The sequence below is a fragment of the Pelodiscus sinensis genome, chromosome 5 (genome assembly GCF_049634645.1).
Source record: "Pelodiscus sinensis isolate JC-2024 chromosome 5, ASM4963464v1, whole genome shotgun sequence".
In the NCBI taxonomy this organism is placed as follows: Eukaryota; Metazoa; Chordata; order Testudines; family Trionychidae; genus Pelodiscus; species Pelodiscus sinensis.
This window is the reverse complement of record NC_134715.1, coordinates 4,998,068-5,021,241: the sequence shown is the minus strand read 5'-3', so window position 1 is coordinate 5,021,241 and position 23,174 is coordinate 4,998,068. Positions and strand designations below refer to the sequence as shown.

Sequence of the window (23,174 nt, the reverse complement as noted above, 5' to 3'; positions counted from 1 at the left end):
GACAAAGCACAGAAATAGTCATGCAGTCCTGTACAAACGAAAGCCATCGTTACTAAAATTAGGAACTGAAAATGTCAGAAATATGGGAGAACCCCTCCAAGTCTGAGTATGTTTGGCAGAGTCATTTAATACCCCTTAAAATGGCTGAATTTGAAACAGCTGAGTCTGAATCCTTCCCTTTGTCCGTTGTTAGAGCTCGGTCCATGATCATGTGTCTCACTGCTTTCACCTCGAGTAGTGACCAGGTTTCTTCCTCTGGGCCTGTTCATTCTACTTCTGGGCCTTCCTAAGGACTGTGGCCAGAATTTGCATGTCTTTTAGGATCCAGGGCCACCTCTCCCCCAGCAACTCCTGAACCCAAGACTCCCAATTCTAAAGGCAGAAGGACTCAGGTAGCTTTTCCCCTTGTGTGGGCTGCAGAAAAGAGCCAATCAGAGACTCCAGCCGGTAGAGGCAAAAGCAGCCAAAAAAGTGATTTGTTGCACTATGGGTAAAAAAGGTAAAATGGGTCTCAGCTGGGGCCAGTCTTCTCTCAGCACCCCTGTGGACCGAGAACTGCTCAGGGGAGATCCTACACACACTCTCTGGGGCACTAGGACCACTGGCTGTGGCCTGGGGAGGGGGAGGGGAAGGGGATTGCATTTGTTGGCAGCGCCACAGAGGAGAGGTTTAAGGAAGTTTGAAGGCAGCTAATGAGATAGTTCTTCCCAAGCACGATGGGCAGCATGGGAGAAAGCACGAAGGTATGTGCTTCTAAACTTAACAAGTGGATGATGGAAGCTGACATCATGGCCCAACTTGAAGTTGCAGTCAACATCCTTAATGTGGATACAAGATAGTAGGTCGGGGTAATAGGGCCTTGAAAGTGAAGACAAGCAGCTTGTGTTTGATGTGATAGAGAAAGGGCAAGCCAGTGCAGGGAGTCAGAGAGAGAACTGACTTGGTCAAAGTGATGGGCTAGAAAAGTGATCCATGAAGCAGCATTGTCAACGGGTGAAGATCACATCTGTCATGGCCAAAGAGAAAGATGCTGCGGTAATCAAGATATGAGAGGATGGGAGCCTGGTTGAGAGTTTAGCTGTGTGAACAGACAGGAAAGGCCTTATCCGAGACATATTATGCAGAAACAATAGGCAAGATTTAGGCGTACCTCAGATGTGAAGATCTAGAGTGGTCTGAATGAAAGATGACACCCAGGTCACAGGTCTGAGTGACAGGTAGGATGCTGGCAATGTCTACAGTGATGACAGGTAGGATGATGGCGTTGTCTACATTTCTGGGTACGGGCTAAGGTCTCCTACTCCAAGTTAGCTCCTATTACTTCCTGCTATTATGTGTAATTGGGATGAATGCAGGCTAAGAGCAGACCTAGGGGGCGGCAAGGGTAAGGTCACGGTGCACCAGGTCACAAGGGAACAGTACTGTTCCACTCGCCAGGGGACTGAGTCAAGGCCTAGTTGTGTGGAGGGCAGAACTGACAAAGAGGACCATCACAGACCAAGGACTCTGTGAGTGACGTGTGGGTTTCTGCAATAGAGAGAAGAAAAGAGAACGATACCTCCTCTATGTCTGTATCACAGTCCTCTATGCCTTTCACATCCAAACTGAACTATTTCAGTGAGCCTTCTTGCATCTTGGATTACCTTAAGTTATGGCAAGCTGCATTACATACCTGCTCATTTAGTGATCACTGCCACATGCAGCAAATCCCACCTGAAAACTGTGCTGAAACCTACCTATTTGCTTCTGGGTAAAATGCAAGGTGCTGACTTTTACCTACAAAAGACCTCTAGGGTATGTGTTTCAGAAACATCACTGACTCCCCATCCCACCCCTCCAAGCACCATCTTCAGACACTTCAGACATTTGTGCTGTCCCCAGATTTCAACTTCAAGAGACTGGAAGCAGAACATTGTCAGTGGAGGACATGACAGGAATCTGCTTTCCTGATGTCGTTAATTCACAGGCATAGCTGGCACTTGTACTATTCACACAGGGAGGACACCTGAACAGGCTTGTTTCTGTTGTGGGGATAAAGCAGTTCTTCCAAGAGTTGACTACTGGTTGTTTCAGTTTTTAAAATGGTTGCAACTGTGTGTGCCCGAAAGGAAAAAAGGGAATATTATTTTTATAAACATTAAGCAAACAAACCAAATTAGGCAAACTCATACAAACATAAAATCACAGGACAATCAAACAAGAGACATTTCTAATTTCCCTATCTGGCCCTGTGGGAGACTCTGTATTCCAAGAGCATTTTGCTCAATTAAGCACACTCCAACTCACCTGTCCTAATCTGAGATTAGCCACAAACCAGATGAGAGTGGCCTTGTTTAAATGCACATGTGCTGCCAGAGTAGTGGAACTCAAACATCACCCACAGCAACAGACACAGAATCAGAGAAACGTAAGATTGAAAAGGACCTCAAACAATTTCTGGGATAAACGGATACTTAATAAACTGTGAATTGGATAACTGACTGCACAGAGTACCAAATTTATGTGACACTCTAAAGATCACTGAAACATGCGTTTCTCCCAGTTTTTCATACTGTTATGCTGGGCTATCTTTATTCAAGTCTTTTATATTCCTGGTTTTATTTTTATAAGGCCTTCATTAAAACTTTTTAATCTACTGATTTTTGAAATACAAAAGAATGGGTTTTTATTAACAGGTACTGCATCAAATACATTATTTGCTAAAATATATATGCTAAGGATATGTAATATGATATACATTCTTTCAAAAAAATGCTCAATGAAAACAACATTTACATTTAAAACACATAAATATATGTAATACAATGGATTTTTCATGTAGAATTTTACTAGATATGGCCATTTAAATAGGATTAAGAGTATTTCAACAAGGAATTATCCAAAATAATGACTAACATCTTAGATATTATAAAATACTAGAATTATGATTAAAAGACATTCACATAAGTGGCCAAAAAGATGGAGCATAGAGCGTCTTGCATTATTTGAGTTGATTAATGTGGTCATGTTCTAAAGTTGCATATTTTTCTAACAGGGGTGGTATAAAATTTCAGTCAAGGCAACTTCTTAATTTGAAGATTCCCAGGAGGACTTGTTCAGTACAGTATACTGACTCAGTTTTCAAATAATAGGTGAAATCTGATCTCTCTTGTGACCACCTGAAGTCTGTCTATGAGCCCACCTGTTCCTATTTGTTATGAAAAGACACTGCTAGGTTAAATAAAATCTAAGACAAAACAATTCTTCATGGACATTACACAAACCTTTTAAAGAATGTACATATCTTATAAGGATGGGTCATTTCCTAGGATTTTCTAGGATATTTAGCCCTCTCACAACTTTCAAAGTCTTACAAACACCTTCTAGAAAAAATAGAAACAAAGCAGTTGAGCTGAGGTTTACAGCTGGAGATATTTTTTTCATTACTATTTTCATTGCCATTTGAAGTAGTCTTCAATTTTTGCATTATAGCCTTTTAACTTAAAAAAGTCCAGAGGCATATAAACTGTGATCCTGATATTTTATTAAATATATATCAATGTCAAGTTTTTAACAAAATTTACTCCTAATAAAAGGAAAAAATTAATCAAGTAGGGATTTCCATACTATTAAAAGTAATTTTCTTCCAAGCTAAAAACCAAACTTTTTCAAAATGTTTGTTTTGTGACTATCTTTATATTTCATTCTTCAAGGATTGTTTTTTCCCAGGATGTTTAAAAAGCCTTTGTATGCAAGGATCATTCAATGTCTTGCCTCAACAAGGCTACCAGATTAAGTCAGCAGGACAAAAGTGCTTATCATCACAAGCATAATCTTCTCTTCCACTCAATCACTATACAAAAACAATCCCTTTTAGTGTTAATGGCAGTTACATAACTGCTGAAGAAAGGAATATCTCCTTCGTTTGGAAAGATATTTCAGCTGTTATTAACAATACAATTGATTAAATCCAAGGTAAAGTGTTCATAACCACTGGAAAAGTTTTGGTAACCCCTGCAGTATTCGTGATTACTTCTACTTGTTCAAAAGTCAACTCTAAACAAATCAGAAAGAGACAGTCTATCAGTTAAGAGAGAACTCATTACACTGCTAAATATAGGATCTTTGCATGGATCCAAGCTCTTGGGCTAGAAAGGCCTGAGAATGTTGAATTTTTAACCTTTAGAAAAAGGAGCCTAAAATTATAAACACTTTGGGGCAGAGATGATCAATTTATTAATTAAAAACAACGAATAGTCTAGTAGCACCTTAAAGACTAACAAAACATGTAGATGGTATCATGAGCTTTCGTGGGCAAAACCCACTTCTGCAGATGACTGGAGTTTTAAAAGTCCAGATCCAAGAATAAATAAGGGAAGGAGGGAGGAAGGGGAGAATGAAAAAAAAGTAGTGAATAGATTGTTCAAGATACAAGAGGCTGATAAGAACAATTAGCACCTCCATTGGTTGGTTGGTTGGTTGGTTGGTAGGTAAAGTTTTAGGATGTGAAAGATAGTGTGCGAGGTCTCTGTTCAATCCATTCTTGTAAGAATTAAACTTGTAAATTAAGTTAAATTCCAACCCTTCCCTGTGTATTTGGCTTGTGGAATTGGCCTGAAACAACACGGTGACTTGGAGATCCATTAATGAGTGCCCGAGCAGGTTATAGTGTTCTCCACTACGTTTCTGTGTATTGCCTTTTTGGATATTTGATTTGTGTTCATTAATTCTTTCCCATAGAGACTGTCCAGTTTGGCCTATATACATGGCAGTGGGGCATTGCTGGCATTTGATGGCATAGATCACATTAGTGGATGTGCAGTTAAATGAGCTCTTGATGTAGTGGCTGATGTTGTTGGGTCCAGTGATGAAATCGCTTGTGTAGATGTGTGGGCAGAGTTGGCACCAGGGTACGTTCCTGCATGATTATGATGGAAGTGTGCTGTGTGGTTACTGGAAAGAATTTGTTTGTGGTTGGAGGCTGTAGGCAAGGATTGGCCTTTCCTCCAAGGCCTATTTATTGTACACAGTAAGGGCCCATGGCGAGTAGAATACAACCCGGAAGAGCCGGCGCAGAGTGATCTGCACATGCGCAGAACTGCACGAAACTGTGCGGCTGGCGAGTGGGGCTCGCCGCTGCTTGGCGAGCCCTGTTTATAGGCATTACTGAAATACAAGTAATTCACCATAATAATAAAGAGCAACTTCAGGGCTAACACATCAATGCTTCTGAGTTAGTGTGTTCTACAAAAAGGCTCTTTACACTGTAAAACTGGCCTTTGCTGGGGATGGGGAGAGAGGAACTCTAAAGTAAAATGTGCACATTGGTTTGGGGAGTAGGAATCGGGGCTATCACAGGAACACTAACCCTCCACCCCGAAAATACACATGACATTTTAACCATACTTACAGATCCTCGGAGAAACAAAACCGGAACTCCAGTTCCAAACTTCTCGTTTAAGGCACTCACAGCAGACATCAGCTGGTATGCTTGCTGACCAAAGTCCTCCAAATTCTCTTCTGTGTCACTGTTAATAGTGCAGCAGTGAGTTCTAACATGCAAAAAAAAAAAAAAAAAAACCTGAAAGAGCTGAACACTCAGAAATAATGGGAATTATTAAAATGTATTTAGATTTTAAATGTAAATGTGCATTGCATTTGAATTATAACTTTTAAATATGCAATAAAGTACACCTTTAAATGCACAAATATAGTGCTGAAGATACAAAGTCAAAATTCCAAGAGATAAAAACTGTTGGTACCATTAGATTGTGCCAGAAGACATGTAGCAGAGTTAACACTGTGTAAACCATCTTAACCCTTTGAATATCTTTGAGTATTCTAGTATTTTACCCAACATATTTAAAGTTGCTTTTACAGTTCTTTTTGCATTTAACTACCCTGGGATTAGGGAAGTTTTGAGATACAAGTTTCATGTGGAAGATAGCCACAGTTCTCTTCAGGTATATGGAAAAAAACAGTACCAGAAAAGATTAAATGCAGGTCATTTGGTAGGCATGAGGAAGGCTGTCTCTCCCAAACAACCCCAACATTAAAACACATTCAATCCACAACCCTTTACTGGTATTGCAATTTTAAAGCCAATGTGACTTTGCATGTAGATTTAGAACACAATGAAAAATCATCTCTAAAATAAAGATCTACTCTAATCATAACTACAGTGCAGCTAAGGGATTATCCCATAATTTGTGGACAGAAAGCAAAGCTGAATTGTTTACATTCTTCTCAAAACAGTGTAATACTTCTAGGGGCTTGTTTTCACTACACAGTGGATCATGCTGTAGTGATCGATCCACTGGCAGCCGACTTATCACTTCTGCTTAGATGCAATAAATTCACCTCCGAGCGCTCTCCTATTGACTCTGGTACTCCACCAGGACACAAAGAGTAGCTGGAGTCACTGAGAGAGCAGCACCGCCCGACCGTATCACATAGAAGACACTATAGTAAGTATGCCGACTTCTGCTAAGTTATTTGCATAGCTGAAGTTGCGTAGCTTAGATTGATGGGAAGGCGACATAGTGAAGACTAGACTACTTATACCAGAGTTCTTACACTGCCAGGGAACACAGACATACACAGTCTACTACAAGTTTAAGAATGTAAGACATTTCTACTTTTATTGATGTTACTCAAACACTCAGTGCTCTCATCTCATGTAACTAATACGAGCATTAATGGAACATATATTGTAGCATCAGGAGAGTAAATCCCAAAGAGCAGACTTAACGACACCATACTAGCCACTGTCAAGAAAGAAGACTGTGCTGGTTAAAAAACCAACCTGCTTTATAGAGCTTGCACATATGTAAGGAGAGAGAGAGAATGTGTGTGTGTGTGTGTGTGTGTGTGTGTGTGTGTGTGTGTGTGGCAAATGGATAAAAGGGAAGTTGATAGTAATTAATTTAAATCAGAAGACAGAAATTGTAGATTGATAAGGGAAGTAAAAGGGACACAAGGAGAAATGTATGATCAGCGGAGTTAAGGACAATTAGATAGAGTTTTAAAAATATATTCGGAACAAAAAGAATCCTGAGAATGGTATTAGTCCTTTATTAGATGGAAAGGAAGAATGATCAATAATACAAAAGATTTGGGGAAAAAACTGACTATTAGTTTCATCATATGGTAATGACACTACTCTTTTCATTCCACTAATATCTCAGGAGGAATCAGACATTTTGAATCATGAAGTCCAAATAATTCGTATGCAAGAGTTTTAAAAGAGCTAAGAAGCTGACTGAGGAGCTTGCTGGACCATTAATATTGATTTTCAGTATCTCTCAGTGCACTGAGGAAGCTCCAGAAGACTGAAAGAAACCTAATGTTGTGCCAATTTTTTTAAAATGGTAAATGGGATGATCTGGGTAATTATAGGCTGGTTGGTCTGACCACAGTCCCAGGAAAGATAATGGAGTGACTGATAAAGGATTTGATTAATAAAGAGTTAAAGGAAGATAATGTCAATTTGTGTTAATTACATGAATTTATGCAAAATAGGCCATGACAAATTAATCTGGTATCTTTTATTGATGAGATAAGAAGTTTGGTTGATAAAACTAACAGTGTTGATGTAAAATACTTAGACTTCTGGAAGGCGTTTGACCTGGCCCTGCATGACATTTTGACTGAAAATTAAAAAGATATAAAATTATCATGCCACATTCAATGGATTAAAAACTAGATAACTGATAGGTTTCAAAACATAAATAAACAGGGAATAGCCATTGGGCAGTTGTGTTTCCAGTGGGGTCCAAGATGGATCAGTTCTTGCCCCTATGCTAATTTAACTTTTCTATCAGTGACCTGGAATAAAACATGAAATTGTCAGTGATAAAATTTGCAGAGGACACAAAAGTTGGGGGAGAGATAAATAATGAAGACAAGTTTGATACAGAGCAACTTGGATTGCTTTGGAATCTGGCACCAACAAACATGAGTTTTAATAATGCTAAACATCAGTGTATGCACCTAGGAGAAGAAGGTAGGCCAAGCTTGCAGAATGGAGGCCTCTAGCCTGAGAAGTAGTGACTTTGAAAACAATCTGGAGATTGTGGTGGATAATCAGCTGAAAATGAGCTCCCAGTGCGATACTACGGCCAAAAAACCTAATGTCACCCTGGGATGCATAAACAGGTGAATATCAGGTAGGAAAAGAGAAGTTATTTTACTGCTTTATTTTGCACTGGTGCGACCCTTGATAGAATAATGTATCTAATTCTGGTGCCCATAATTCTAGAAGGATGGCGAGGGTTCTGAGAAGAGCCAGGAGAATGATTAAAAGATAGAAACATGCCTTATACAGACAGACTCAAACAGTTCAATCTGGTAGCTTAACAAAGAGAAGGCTAAGGGGTGACTTGATCACAGTCTTTAAGTATCTACACGGGGAACCGATATTTAATACTAGGCTCTTCAATCTAGCAGAGAAACGTACTACATAATTGTTTTCAATGGTTTTGTATTGGTGACACCTTTCAGACAGCAAGTCTGTGAGTGTGGCTTCCTTTATAAATTAAAAAGGGGGGGGGCTTAATTTAATTTATTTGGGGCTCGGGGCTGTCTCGCAACTAACTACCTGAGGGGTCATGACCCCCAGTTTGAAAATTCCTGGTATAACATGATCCAATGACTAAAAACTGAAGTTAGACAAATTCAGACTGGAAATCAGGCATACACTTTTGCCAGTAAGTAACCACTGAAACAACATACCAAGTGTTGTGATAGATCTTCCATCACTGATAATTTTAAATCAAGACTGAGATTGTTTCCTACAAGGCCTGTTCTGGAGTCATTTTGCAAAAGTTGTATGGTCTGTGTTATACAGAAGATTGGACTAAATGACCAGAATGGTCACTTGTGGCCTTGGAATTTATGACAGTCAAGCTATACGAAAAAATACGCTGCCACATCCAGGTTTAAAACTTTCTTTGGAATAGGCAGATATCGAAAGTTTAAAAAAATGTGTGTAATGTAACATTTATTTTACAGCCTTAAGAAGTCACTTTAAAAAAAAAACATTTTAAAACCAGCAGTCATCTTTTATTCCAGCTTTACTAAAATCTGAGGTTTGGTGTCGTGTGTATGCAATTCCACCTGTCATACCCCACTATTGATATAGTAAGCCCATAATGACAGATACCGCTGTTCAAACATAAAAGCAAATGTCAGGAGACGTTTCGTATTGATCAGAATACTCAGAAACTAAGTGCACAAAAAAGAAACCCAGACTATTGTGTTAGTAGAAATTACTTAAGTGCTTATTTTCACTTGTCTTGTATGTTATAGGAAGGTAGATATTCTAAACACTGTAGTCTTTAGGGAGGAACATTTACCTGGACCGGCAATTATCACAGCATTTTTCTGTTCCCATGATGCCAGAGGAAGCCTTCCGGAGTTGTTTATCTTCAAAATGAGACAAGATGATTCTACCCAAGGGAACATTGAGAATTAAATAAAAGAACAAGAATTTACATGTTAAATTCATTGCAGAAAACAATGAGTTGAAATCATCATCATTAATTGATTCACCTGGGAACCAATTATTTGCACTTGATTTCACCAGAGACAAAGGCGTTTGTTTTTAAAATGTAATTCAGTAGTTCCTAATGCTGGTATTTAGTTATTTAGAAGCTGGTAAATATCATTTTTTAAAAATAGAGTTGTATTTTTGCAAAGAGTTTCAGTTACTTGACTACAACTTCAGCTGTGACTGAATGGCAACGGCCAACATCAATTGCGCACTGTGGACTTACAGAAAACGTGCAGTAAAATACAATACTCACCTTCTTCTGCAGCTATTTGAGTTAAGGTACTTCTCTATCTTCGCCATCATCTTTAACTTATATTGTTGGAATTTTTCATTGCGTATCTCACTTAGAAGATGTCTGCCATTAAAACGAAAAAGAAATAAACAAACACTGATCACTACCTTCCCCTCTAAGAAAACAGAATACATGCCACTCAATTATCTGAAGAAAAATAATTTGAAAATCTAGAAAAATTAAAAGAAAAAAACCCACCACTTGTTTTAAAGCTGTCCACAAGTTTCTCTTTGAATTTATAGTGACAGCATACCCTCACCACCTACTGCATTCCACCTCTTCCATACACAGCAGTGGTTCTCAATCTGTAGCTGGACACTGTTCCACAAAATGTCTTTCCCTTCAGCACAAAAACACTAACCCTTCGAAATGCTGCAAAGTGGTATTGGGATGGAGAGACCTTTCTTTCATCTTCCTTTCTGTGGGCTTCTTTGTTATCATCAGTGGCAATTAGACGAAGAGGATGCAAGTATGGTGTACTGTCTGAGACTACGTGTACATTACACACTGCTTCCTGAAGTATGTAGAGAATGTGCAGTTGCAGGCTTCAGTGAAAAGCAAGTGTGCCAACACGCAGGTCTATAGCTATGTGTGTACCTTTCCCCTGCTACTTCCTCCCTGCCAGAGCCTTTCTTCACTGGCAGAATCTTTCCCTGCAGAAAGGAAGGGAGAGGCCTCCAGAAGCAGGAAGCTGGCAGAGCTAGTCCCTGCTCCCAGAGTCTTTTCCTGCTACAGGCAGTGCAGATGTGGAGATGTGGCCTGGATGAGTAGAGCATTGTGTAGAGCACATACTTGGGTACATGCCCACAACCTTCAGGGGACCCGTTACTCACCTAAGATGTGCCTCACCACCTACCTTTCTCTTAATACCCAGGCAAGGGGGCTACCTGGGTACATATGCTACACACTGCCAAAAGAAATAGTGTATGCAGGCATACCCAGAGTTGTATGGATCCAGCTGGATACCAAAACTCTCAAGGACATCACCATTCTGCATCTAGATGGTGGGATGCTGCCTTCAAACAACAGTGCCCCCCATTTTTGCACCGCCCACATAAGCCAATGATAACATACAACAGATGAACCGAGAAGTGTGGAGATTTCAGTGCCATTGGCAGCTCGGTGGCTTACAATTTAAATGACTACATTTTAGGAAGTTGCTGTCATCCTACACTGACCATAGTGAAGGACAAAAGGACCTATTAAGGAGAAGGTCTCCACTGCAGGGAGCCTGTTATTCATCACAGAAAAGCTGAACAGATTCCAAGGATACCCTGGAACCAATGGAGGCCTGTCAAAGCGGGAGGAGAAATGGTTTTGTTTTCTGGTGAGCTTCATTCACTTTCACACTGAGAAGTTACTATCACCCTGGGAACTCTACTCAGTCCCCAACAAGATGTATCTTTGCCTCTTGTGGCTGGATAGAAGCTATGGATAAGCAGGGATCTCATGACTGGGATCTTCAGAGGCGTCCCTAAAATAGGACAAGCTGATAGCGGCTCATGAACTGTATGTCGCCCAGTGCTTGTTCAGAACAAAAAAGGCTGACAATAAAGGATGACCATGCCAATATCTGTCCAGTTTATACCCTTCTATTTCTGGGGAAGATAACCAAGTGAGGGGCATTAGGCCCAGCTCCAGGAGCTTCTGATAGCCTTCAATTTTTGGATCCCTGAGAGGCATGTTTGAGACCAGGAGATGGCAAACACTATTAGCCTCACTGGTCAGACTTCTCAGCAAAAGGTGGGGAGATCACACAGTCAGGCCAATTCTGTTCCAGCAACCTCTGACATTAATAAGCACAGGAGGGCCCGACAAATGCAGAGAGAACTAAGAGGCTCCAGGCCTTCCTCTTAGAGAAGCACTGAGCAACGGTTGTTCCTCCCAGAGAGCTCTCAACTGTTGAGTCCCATGACGTTCAGCCTTGCCACTCTTCTCATTAACCGGATATTTGTGAAGCAGTGAGAGGAAGTTGTGAGGCATAGTGGGCCTATAATAGCATCGCTATGCCCAAAATGCACAGTTCTAAATTTCCTCCGCTGCCACCCTGGAAGGAACAGCTCTCTCAGTGTCTGGCACGGAGAGGGACCAGGAAGAAAGCTGGCTGGTTTAGACTCCGAGGAAGTAAAAAGGAGTTGGCACTTTTGATATTTCTTAAACAAGTCAAAGATTACAACCATTATCTCCTCTGTAGGCCTCTGCCAGACCAACACAGAGGTTCACAGTTCAGGGAACCAAATCCCTCTGCTCCTGGACCCCAGGCAGTAAAAGCAGCTAGAAACATCTTCCATTTCACCTTTAAATAACCAAGTGTTTGCACTCATGTCCCTGCCACTGTCATCCATCTGCTTTTGTTTCTAATTTAGAGAACTGCAATGCAGTTTATCTGGGGTCTCGCACACAAACATCAGATACTGCAAAATGCAGCTCCACGCCATCTTTCCAGGTAGGACAAACCAATGAACACACTCGACTCCTGTGCTCCACGCTCTATACCCTGGCAGCCAAATCACTGCTGAATGGTCTCAAAGAACAAGTCTAAGGTCATAGTTATTTCATACATTACCTCTGTCCTTGAGTCCCACTGGTAACAACTGAGCTTGGAAGTCAGGTCACAGCTACTAGTATTGGTCACAAAAGCACAAAGCTTGTGTGAGCCAGGCAATATCTGAGTGGGGCTGCTCACCTCTGGAATTCAAACCTGCTGGCTAGAAGTCCAAGCCTGAACTGGTCGGTTTTAGGGGAAGACTGAATCCACATTGCTTTTAAGTACAGTGAAGGTTTTCCAAAAATAACCACAGGCCTTCTACTTAGCATCCTGAGCACTACCTGCCTTCACATCATGGACCCTGGGTGGGATGATGCGCAGGGTTGCTGGATGCATACACCGTTCCTGGAGGAGCTCATTGCAAAGCAAGCCTTTTCAAGTATATTAAGTGTATGCACCACACACCAAAACAACAAGGTAGCTTTGCTACCGGCAAACATTTTAAACCCACTCCCTCCTGCTCATTCATAATAATAAATTCTGGCTACAGAATGAAAATATTTCCTATGCTCCAGGCTGCTCCCAGTACCATACCTGTTAAAAGTCATATCAGCACCAGTCCACAATATGTAACAAGCAGCAGGAAGCCCATCACGGCCAGCCCTTCCAATTTCTTGGTAGTAGGACTCCATTTCCTTAGGGGCACCATAATGAATAACTTTCCTGATGTCTGCTTTATTGATACCCATTCCAAAGGCTACAGTAGCCACAATGCACTGGGAAAAAAATCACAACAAACATATTTAATTTAGCTGTAAAAATATGTCTATTAATGCCAACATTGTGTAATGACTTTTGTGCCAGGGATTCAAATCAGCCCCAAATTTAGTAGTGTCAAATCACAATTACCCCCCTACTTGGCACCATAGCAAATAAACGATTAAAAACCTTTAATTAGAGATACAGAAAAACAATTAAAGCCTTTGAAATGTAAAGTGTTAAGTAAGGTTTTCATTTTCACAGCTTATTGCCTTTTTGTTTAGCTGTAAACAGTTTTTAGTAGGAAAACGCCCTCTTCCCCTCATTGTTTGATAGTCTTTTAGGTAGGAGCAAAGATGGTAATAATTGTGGGTACGTCTAGACTACAAGCTTTTGTTGACAGAAGTTTTGTCAACAGACACTGTCGACAAAGAGCGTCTAGACTACATCCAGTTCTGTCAACAAAGCAAGCTGCTTTGTCGACATGACAATGTAGACACAAAGGACAGTGGAGATACAATACCGCCTTTTGTCGACAAAAGGTGTTATTCCTCGTAGAATGAGGTTTACAGCTGTCGACAAAACTGCTGAGTTCTGTCAATGTTATGTTGACAGAACTCAGCGGCAGTGTAGACGCAAGTATAGTTTTGTGGACAAAAGTCCACTTTTGTCGACAAAACCTGCAGTCTAGACACACCGTGTATTTTGGAAAAAAAAGAGAAGCTGTAGTTGCAGCTGCTGAAGTCTAATCTTAGAAGGACTCCCCCCACACCTTCTTGAAAGTCTTAGATGACTTTGAAGACGATAATAATTGCCATTCAAGGTGGTATTTGGGATGCAGCACAAGCTGGTGATGTCAGCTGGTTCCCTATCTGTTCGGCCCATTCTCATCAGGACACCTCTTAAAATCAGAATAAGGAAAGCCCTGGATCCCAAGAAATAGCAGGAGTGGCGGCCATGACAGTGAAGCTTGCTCCAGTAGCTTCTGTCTGTTTTTCTTTTTGATTTGTCATACTTTCTCTACCAAACCTTTTTCTTTTAAGGACTCGAAAGGGGAGTAATGGGTAAAATACCCCCTGTATTCATTATGTTGTCTACCAATTAGGCCTAATATTCAACATCTCAATTTGGGCCCATCAACTTTCAGCTCCACATCTTCTGTTTTTAACAAGCATAATTTCAACACAGGTTTTGAATCATATCAACTTGGCCATTTTGTTTAAACTAATGCAGTTATTCTGTCTCCTTTTTACACTTTTTTTTCCTGTTAGCATACATTACTACAGGCTACTGATATGCCTTATGAGTTTTTACACTTTTTATAGTGAAGCTCAATTCAGATAAAGTTGTAGGCTTAACTATCACCACAGCACACAACCACAATAAATCAGAAATGTTCCAGTCATTAAACCAGAATAATTCACGAGGCATTTTCTATAGACTTCTAATGATTTCCCATGGCAACATGAAGATCTTACTGTTGCAGAAATGCACGGCATGAAAGCAAAATAATACTCCACTTCAGAGACTAGTCAAAGCCTGAAGATACAGTATTATTTAGAAAATATCATCATGGACTGAAATGCATCTCCTACTTTGCCTTTCTCCTAAAAAGACACAAGAAAGAATATATTTGAATGAAGCTGAGCATACACAGAGGAGCTCATTTAAAAACACACAATTTATACACCAAACAGCCCTAAGTAGAATCATACAAAATAGTGGGGTGGCTTATTCTTAATTTCCTGCAACATTATTGTGGTCTATGTGACAGAGTGACTGCACATCAGCATGAGAAAAAGTCACTTCTTCTCATACTCTGTAGATTGTACAGTCAGGAAAGACTGAAATATGTTAGAATAAAGTACATGGTGTTGACCGGAAGGTCACAAATTATGTCACTGTTTCTACAGACAGACTGATGAAGGTAGAGGATGCCCATTCTTGCCCATTTTGTGACAGGTACAAAGTAATTGTGAAAGAGAGACTGATATTTCAAAATTCTCTCAGTCTGTACATGTCAAAGCATTAACTAACCCATTTCCTACAGAACATAGTCCTGTAGTACACAGTTATACCTGAATTTCATCTCTCATGAACCTGTGATGAACATCTCTCCTTGCTTTGATTCCCATGCCAGCATGGTATGTGCCACAGGACAAATTTAATTTCGTCAGCTCAGCAGCTACTTGTTCAGTGGTCTTCCTTGAAGGGCAATACACAATAGTGGGCCCTTCAAACTCATACCTAGAGCTAAGGAAAATAAAATAACAGGTAAATATATTTATAAATGATAAGAAGGTCGTGTGTGAACCACACATTCAACACCTGAGTCAACAGACTAAGGACAGTCAGGTTGCAGATTTTGCTGCAACTCTTCATTATTCTCTGTTGTTTTCATATGGTCTCTCTAGGAGGCAGATTTCTAGCTGATCTAAACTGTCCCCACTCCACTGACTTCAATACAACTCTGACAATTAATACCAGCTAAAAATCTCTTCCTGGCTTCTCAACAAGGGTAGGATCTTGTCAGACAGAAAGCCATTCAGAAGATCTCTCTCATTTCCACAGTATTTGGTACCAGAATGATTTTAAAGGTTTACCAATATCATATCTTGTTGTCACATTACAACTCTTCAGTGATGTTCTGCCAAGTGCACTTCTCGTGTGAATCACAGTACTATTTTCACGTACACTTGCTGTGACAAAGGATGTTCAGCATTTTTAAAAAGAGCCAAGAACGAATGAAAATCTTTTCAGCGGCAACCAGCCTGCCTCTCACCTCTCTCAACTCACTCCCCTTCTCTACACCACGCATGCTCCCTAATCCCACGTACACAAATATAACCCCTCACTCCGACCCACCCAGCCTTGCACGCTCTTCTCTTTCCCCTTGCTGAACAAACACTCCTTCCAACCCACTCTGCTTGGCACCCTTCACCCCATCTCTCTCAGATCAACAGCCCTCATGTTCTGTTTTCCAACTCTCCAGCCATGCTGCCCTTCGAAACAAAACTGAGCCCTCCCATGAAAATAACTTCATGAATGAAATCACAACAGAACAGTAGTGATCCATCAGTAACTCAAAAGGCTGCCTCTCAAGTCCAACCTTCCTCCTCCTACTCTACATACCACTCCATAGTTTCATGCTGGTTTTTCTGTATCTGCAAGTAATTTAAAAACAAAGAAGCTATCTGTACCCGACTACCTGTAAAGAAACACATTTGGGATTTTTTGTCTTCAGCCAGGCAAATGAAAACATAATGCTAGAAATCAAAATCGCCACACCAAAATCAAATCTGTGCATAACCCTAGCCTTATTTTCCATTTAATATGGTATAGGAAGTCATTCACTATGCAGCTAAATACAGGTTGCACCTCTAAAATCTGGGATTCTCTGGTCTAGCAAAATCCATGGTCTGGGAGGACCACGGATGTTCCAGGATCAGAAAGTCTTGGTGTGCTGCAGGGGGTGGGAGCCTGGGAACCGGTGCGTGGCTCAACGAGGCGAGTCAGGAGGAGAGGGGGGACAGCAGGGGGCCTGAAATGATCTCCCCTGGTCTGGAAAAATCCCTCATCCGGGACCAGTCAGGCCCTGAGGGTGCTGGATAAGGGAGGTCCAACCTGAAATCAGTATTTGCACTACACTAAGGCTTGTGTCCACACCCTGAACAGCTTATTAAAAAGACAACACAAAAGGTAGGAGGATAAATTATCTGCCCAAGGTCATGCAGCAGAATCAGGAAGAGAACCACTTTGCTGTTCTTAGTTTTGACTCCCAGGCAAGCACACCTTTGATAATATCTGAGATACAAAAGCAACAGCCGATAGAACAAGCAAGCTAGGAAAGCCTCACCTCTCCTTTTTAATAAGGAACGGCTTTAAATCCTGAAGGATTTTTCCAGTTTTTCGTCCAACTTCTAAGTATAGGTTAGGTCGGTCAAAACTTGTACATGTGACCTGAGGATTCTTTAGGTTGAGACAATGCACAATGTCTTCTCTAACTGAAGGGCTTGCAGTTGCAGTTAAAGCAACAATAGGAACCTGAAATGAAACGAAGAGGGAAATGATGGGAGGAAGAGGACTCAAATGGAGACCTGTCATTCTTGCTCCTTTTTATTTTATTGTGATTCAAAGTTAAGGAAAACAGGGTAAGACTAGATATCCCATTCTGCTTACAGTCCCCAGAAGAAGAGACAATATTATATTTGCTAGAGCTTTATGCTGTCACAAAGAAATAGATTTTAGAGGCATTTCCATAAAAAACAAACTGACATTCACCAGTCTACACAAAGGAAACAGAAACTACGTTTAAACATATTTTTCCAAACTAGATTTGGCCAGTTGTCTTTATCGAACCTTCAGTAGGATTCTACTAGTTTTCAAATATGGGTGCCTAAGGTTAAGTACATTAGGACAGAATCTACAGAAAGAGGAGTCAAATGTTCGGTTCATAAGTCCATATTTTAGCCACTAATGGTTAGGATTTTCAAATATGCCTGTGAGGCCAGCAGTCAATGAGACTGTTGCTTCTAAATCCATGGGGTGCTTTTCAAAATCTTACCCTTAGGCACCTAGATTGAGACTTCTATTTTTGAAATTTTGGCAGATAGTCGGTCGTTTATCACCTGAATAAATGGCCTAATTTTCAAAAACATTGAGCACACAATATATCTAGTGTGCATTCTGGTCTCTTTCAAATTTCTCAATGCTTCAAGCATGCATAAAGAGTAACGTCAGAAAGAAAAGTCCTAAGCCTACTATACATATGTACTTTTAAATATAATTTGCAATATCCAGTTATCTTATGTAAATATGAGATATACCCAGGAGCCTCACCGAAGGCAGTGCTTTCTTTAATGAACCCAAAGTCCTAAATGAATTTCTGAAGTCATGCCCCCACTCTGAAATACAATGAGCCTCATCAACAGCTATCAGCGTGATACCTGGGGGTGGAAAAACACACACATGCAATGAGCACAGAAATTTCAGGAAAGGATACAAAATGTTCTAGAAAATATAAGCCTCATTTACTCAAGTTAAAACTTTACAGTGAGAAGTCTGAGCAAGTGGAGATCAGCCCTTGGCTATTACCCAGATGGGAGCCCTGGGAATGCCAGAGAAGTTTGTTTGAGTTTCTAAAATGGCTGGTAGCTTAATGACCAGTGGAAATCCATTTTCACATTCACCTTTTTCATATGAAGCCAGAATGAAAGATGTCACAGACCTTCTTCCTCTACTCCCCTTTTTTCTTCACCATGTCCCTGGCTTTCACGCCCATTGCTCATAAGATGGGTCGAACAACAGCTCCCCCCTTCTACTTCCTCTCTCTTCTTTGGTACCAATAAAGACTTCAGGCTGTTCACCTAGTTGTTTATAGATACTCTCTATTTGGTTTGCTTAGTACTAAAATGAGGCCTGAGATTCCCAGAATTGCTCCATCTCTTTTAAGAGGAAATGTAAGCATAGGTAAATCTGATGGAGAGAAACTTCTAAAGCAACTCTTCATTCTAACACATGCATCATATATTTTGATTTGAACTCTGTCACTTTGTCTTTATAACCAGTGTCTTCATCAACCTGTAATATAAAGGCTCTGAAATTTAAGGGCTTTGTCCTGGAGGTACGAAATACACTCAACTCCTGTTGACTCCCATGAAGTTCAGGAAGCTCTTTGCAGCTCACAAACACTGGGTACTAAATTGGGGAATCAAAAAAAATTTTTTTGAAGTTTAATTTATTTTGAGTTGCTGCAGTGGTTGTTTGGGGGCATCAGCTGCATTAGCGTATTTTGTAAGAAATAGTTCGTTAACCACAATACTCATGCTACATGCATTTATCAAGTGTAATATTCTGAAAAATTAGAATGCTAAAATGTGCTTATTTTTAATTTCTTGAAGATACTTCTGAAAATGCTGAATGCACGTTCAACTGCTGATATTGCACAGCCTATACTCATCCTTGTGTTATCCCTATGAGTAGTATCTGCTCAGGGCCTCTCTCTCTTTATGTATATCTAGTAAAGGTAATTATCTTACTCTAACAGAGTGTACCGACACCAGTTAGTGAGGATTGCCATTTTGGACTCAGAACTTGCTGAGAAACTCTCAAAACAGGGCATATTAAACAAATGCAGAGGAAAAAGACCCACCTAAACACATTGTTGGTAAGACATTTGAATAAAAGCAACACAATCCATTCCCTATTCTCAGGGGAATTCTGCGCCAACAAAATTCTGTGCCCTATACAGGTTGAACCCTTCTGGTCCAGCAACATCGGTGGCATGATTTTAGTGAGCTGGATGTCCACTTATCATGGGTGTGACCAAGTTTCCCTAAGTCCCATAAAGTTTGTTTACAGCCACCAGTCCTGGCTGTCACCGTTCTGGGCTGCTATTGAACTCTAATTTACTCCTCAATGTCTTCCAAGAGCTAAGTAAGCAGTGGAAGTGTGGGTAATGCTGCTAGACCAGGGGTCATGTGACCTGATGTAAGTGGCATGAGAGCTGATTTTGAGTGGTGTGCGCAGTGGGAGCTTGAGTTAAAGCACCCCCTCTCCTTCCCCCAGCAGGGGCTGGAGTCTTGCAGTTGCCACATAGCTGGAGGCTGGAGAACCAGCTCCGGCTTTCTACTGGAAGGATAAGCAGGGGAAGGGGAGGCGTTTGCACGCAGGGGCCAAGACAGCCTGGCAAGCGGAGCAGGCAACATGACCCTGCACTTGGCTCTGCGGTCCTGGGGTTGTCCCTGCCTAGCCTGGGTGTGCAGCTCCCAGAAGCAAAGGGGTTAACACTCTGCTCCCTGCTCCAGAAGCAGTGGGGCTGGAGCTGCTCTGCAGATCCAGGGCAGGGTGGCCGATCACAAGCTGCTGCAGCCTCCATGAGGTACCAGGGCCCAGGCTGCACTGTGCTGCTCTCCACACACGGTGTGTGCGGGGGTGGGGAGTCCCTTTCCCAGTGCCCTGCTGCGCCTGACTGAGCTCAAACAAGCCCCATGCTCTGCCCACCCCAGCACCGCAGCCTGCAGGTGAGGGGTAAGCCCCAGCGCTGGGCTGGGTAGGGAAGTGGTTCTGTCCCCTTCCACACCAGCGCTGCTCCCGGGGGGGCTGCGAGTCCCAGCGCTGCTGCCCTGCTGGTGTGCATGCTGAGGGCACAGGAATGTTTGGGTAGAAGGGGGGATGAAGGAGGATGCAGGGGCAGGATGGGAGGGAGTAGGGGTTACACTGAGGGGATCAAGCTGCGGGGGGGGGGGGAGAGGGATCATGGGGATGAGGGAAGTGAAGCTGGAGCAGAGGGAAGATGTGTTGGGAAGGATACAATTTTACTTTGCAGAAGCTGCACTTTCCTTTACTCCCCACTTCTTTGCCTACCTCCCCAACTAGCTATTTGGCTTACTTCTCACCCTTTCACCTTTTCTGCGTTCATCCCCCAACCCCCTTCTGCCACCCAAACTCCCTCTTATACTCCCACCCCACACCCTCTCCTGCCGCTAAACTCCCTTCCAGACCCTGCTTTCCTCAACCCCTCCTGCACCCCACCTCCTGCATCACTATCCCACTGGCTGGCAGCCCTGTCCCGCACACTGAACCCCTTATTTTTGTCCCCACCCCAGAGCCTAAGGGGGTCCACAAAATCCACTAACTCTGGAACCCCAGAAAAAGTCATTCTGGCCTATGGGAAGCCCTGAACCTCAGTCCTCCTTGTTCCTCCCACTCACCCCATGGGGCTGGAGCGCCAGAAGAGTGAGGTGTCTCAGTTGGGGACCTCATCAGTGAGGGTTAGGGGTTTTGGGAGGAAGCTTTTTTTGCTTCTCACTTGTGTGGTCCCCAACTGATTTTTTTGTTGTGAGTCAGTGGCCCCTGACCCAAAAAAGGTTTCCCAACCCACCACAAATAAAGAAAACAGTGAAACCTTTTCTGTTGGACATAAATTGATATTTTACTTTATTTAAAATGAAGTGTGATAAACTAACATGAGAAAGTAAAAATGCTTAATCTGTTTAATAGTTTAAATTAAACCGTTATCTCTAGCTGTAGCTGGTTCAGTAAATATGGTCACCATACCTAGCCTGCCCCTGCCCCTTCCTCCGCCTAGCACACAGATCCATAAATAGAAGTGAATAAGTTAAATCTTGGCACACCCTTTCTGAAAGGTTGCCGACCCCTGTGCTAGACAATAATGAATTCCCGTGGTTTGGCAAGTTCTCTGGTTCAGCACCAGTGAGGTCCCAAGAGTGCCAAACTAGAGATGTTCAATCCGTACTGTAAAATGCTGCTCTGGATGTCAGCCCCATGTAGGACAGGAATAGGACTATCTGCCCCAGGAAGCTGGGGCCCCTGCTATGAATCCTGCACATATCGGGGCTCAGGCTGTCAGAGAGAACCTCACAGTGTGAGAGACTGAAATTTGTGATTTTTACCAAGAGCAAGCATTTTGATGGAAATCACAAACTCTGTGTGAAAAAATAAAATTCTGGGGGAAACATTCATTTGGTGCAAATTCTTCATTGCACAGTAGCCCAGAATTCCTCAGGAGTAAATTCCCCACAAGCTCCCAAAATTAAATTATCATAACTTACCAATGGTTTTGTCAAGTTCCTGAAGCAATGATAAGTTTCCTGAGCAGAACTCTGGAGTTATATACACAACTCTATAGTTGCCACTACAAAATGGGAAAATATATTGTCATATGCAGCAGATGAAAGAGATCTCAAACAATTAATTAAACTGCAATGAAAGAGTGCCTTGGATAAAATGAAGATGGGGACAATACAGAAAGGTTGTGAAAGGAGAACACGAGAGGAAAGGAAAGATGCAGGGAGAGGGAATGGAAACAAAGGAGGGAAGGAAGGAAGAGAAAAAAGAAATGGATTTCTTAGATTTTTGAAGCCAGAAGGGGCTATTTGACCATCTAGTCTGATCTTCTTCATACCCCAGACTAGAAAATCTCACTGAGTGATTCCTGCATTCAGCCCAATAACCTGTGGTTGAGTTAAAGCATTAGAAATTGATGTCCAATCTTGATTTCAAGACTCCAAAGGGGAAAGGGAGAAAGATCAAATATTATATAAAACAGAAAAGTAATACTGAAGAGAATATAGATTAAAGACAAAGAAAATCATAGGCTGCGTTGCGGCAGCAATGTATAAACTTAAATTTGCCTAACACTCTCCAGGTTCAGGCCCGGTTTTCAGTTGCTTATACCTTTGACAAGCTTTAACCATTCAGACGGCAATTTTCCCTACACCAACGCTGTCTCAGGCTCAATTTTCTGGAATGGTTTAGTTAAAACAGTTCAACCACTTCTGAGAAAGAGGTTAGAAAAAATTACAATGTTTTCCCCCATGTTAAAAAACACGACTATTTTCACAGAATCTCTAGTGTCTCCACACTCTGGAACAGGGATTAGAAATTTGGTGCGAGGGATAATGATATGCCTTTTGCCATCCTCATGAAACTTCCCTCAAGTGTGACCACGTTATGAGTGTCTGAAAATCTCATTTTGCACATGCCCGTCAGCAGAGGTGAGGAACTAGCAGCATTGTTCTTCAAAGGCTCTGTCCTCACTGAGCACACAGTATCCTCGTGCAGCTCCTATATGCTGACTGGACTACACACATAGCATCCCAGGGGCTGAGCAAACCTTTCCCTGCTGCATGGATATGCAATTGCCAAAGCTGCTGTGGTATTATCTGCCAGGACTTGAAGAGCAAGGCCCTTCACAGCTAGAGAAGAGAAGCCCTGCAGGCTAGATTTATCATTCTTATGTTCTCCCTGTTTCTCCTGCTCATTGGGAGCCTATGCATTCATGGACCATTTCAGAGAGGGAGACCAGGGCCTTCTGTGTGGTAACCTGGTCCTAGACCAGGGAGGGTTCACCTTTCCAAACACAGATCCAAGACTGATGCGTGTCAGAATTTTGGAGTCACACTGCACTCAGCTGAAGATGAGCACTGTTTCTTTGGCAGAGCAACCCTGAAATGGCCTTCCCTTAAGAAAGTCAGTGCTACCCTGGCGATGGAGAGCTGTCACCTGCACAGCACAGGCTGACACAGTGCAATCAGACTCAGCCTTTCTGGGGCAGGGAAATCCCACGGCTCAAAACTCCT

General features: G+C 41.8%; 1 protein-coding gene across 11 annotated transcripts in view; it reads right to left on the bottom strand.

Moving 5' to 3' along the window:
* WRN (WRN RecQ like helicase) overlaps positions 1-23,174 on the bottom strand; it is an 86,668-nt gene that overhangs the window by 25,342 nt on the left and 38,152 nt on the right. For all 11 annotated transcript variants that reach the window (XM_075929328.1, XM_075929322.1, XM_075929329.1 and 8 more), the window contains 8 exons: positions 21,645-21,727; positions 17,911-18,017; positions 16,928-17,115; positions 15,150-15,324; positions 12,907-13,088; positions 9,786-9,887; positions 9,336-9,428; positions 5,390-5,531 (listed from right to left, as the gene is read on the bottom strand). In XM_075929328.1, coding sequence (XP_075785443.1) covers positions 5,390-5,531; positions 9,336-9,428; positions 9,786-9,887; positions 12,907-13,088; positions 15,150-15,324; positions 16,928-17,115; positions 17,911-18,017; positions 21,645-21,727 — 1,072 coding nt within the window. The remainder of the gene's footprint in view (positions 1-5,389; positions 5,532-9,335; positions 9,429-9,785; positions 9,888-12,906; positions 13,089-15,149; positions 15,325-16,927; positions 17,116-17,910; positions 18,018-21,644; positions 21,728-23,174) is intronic.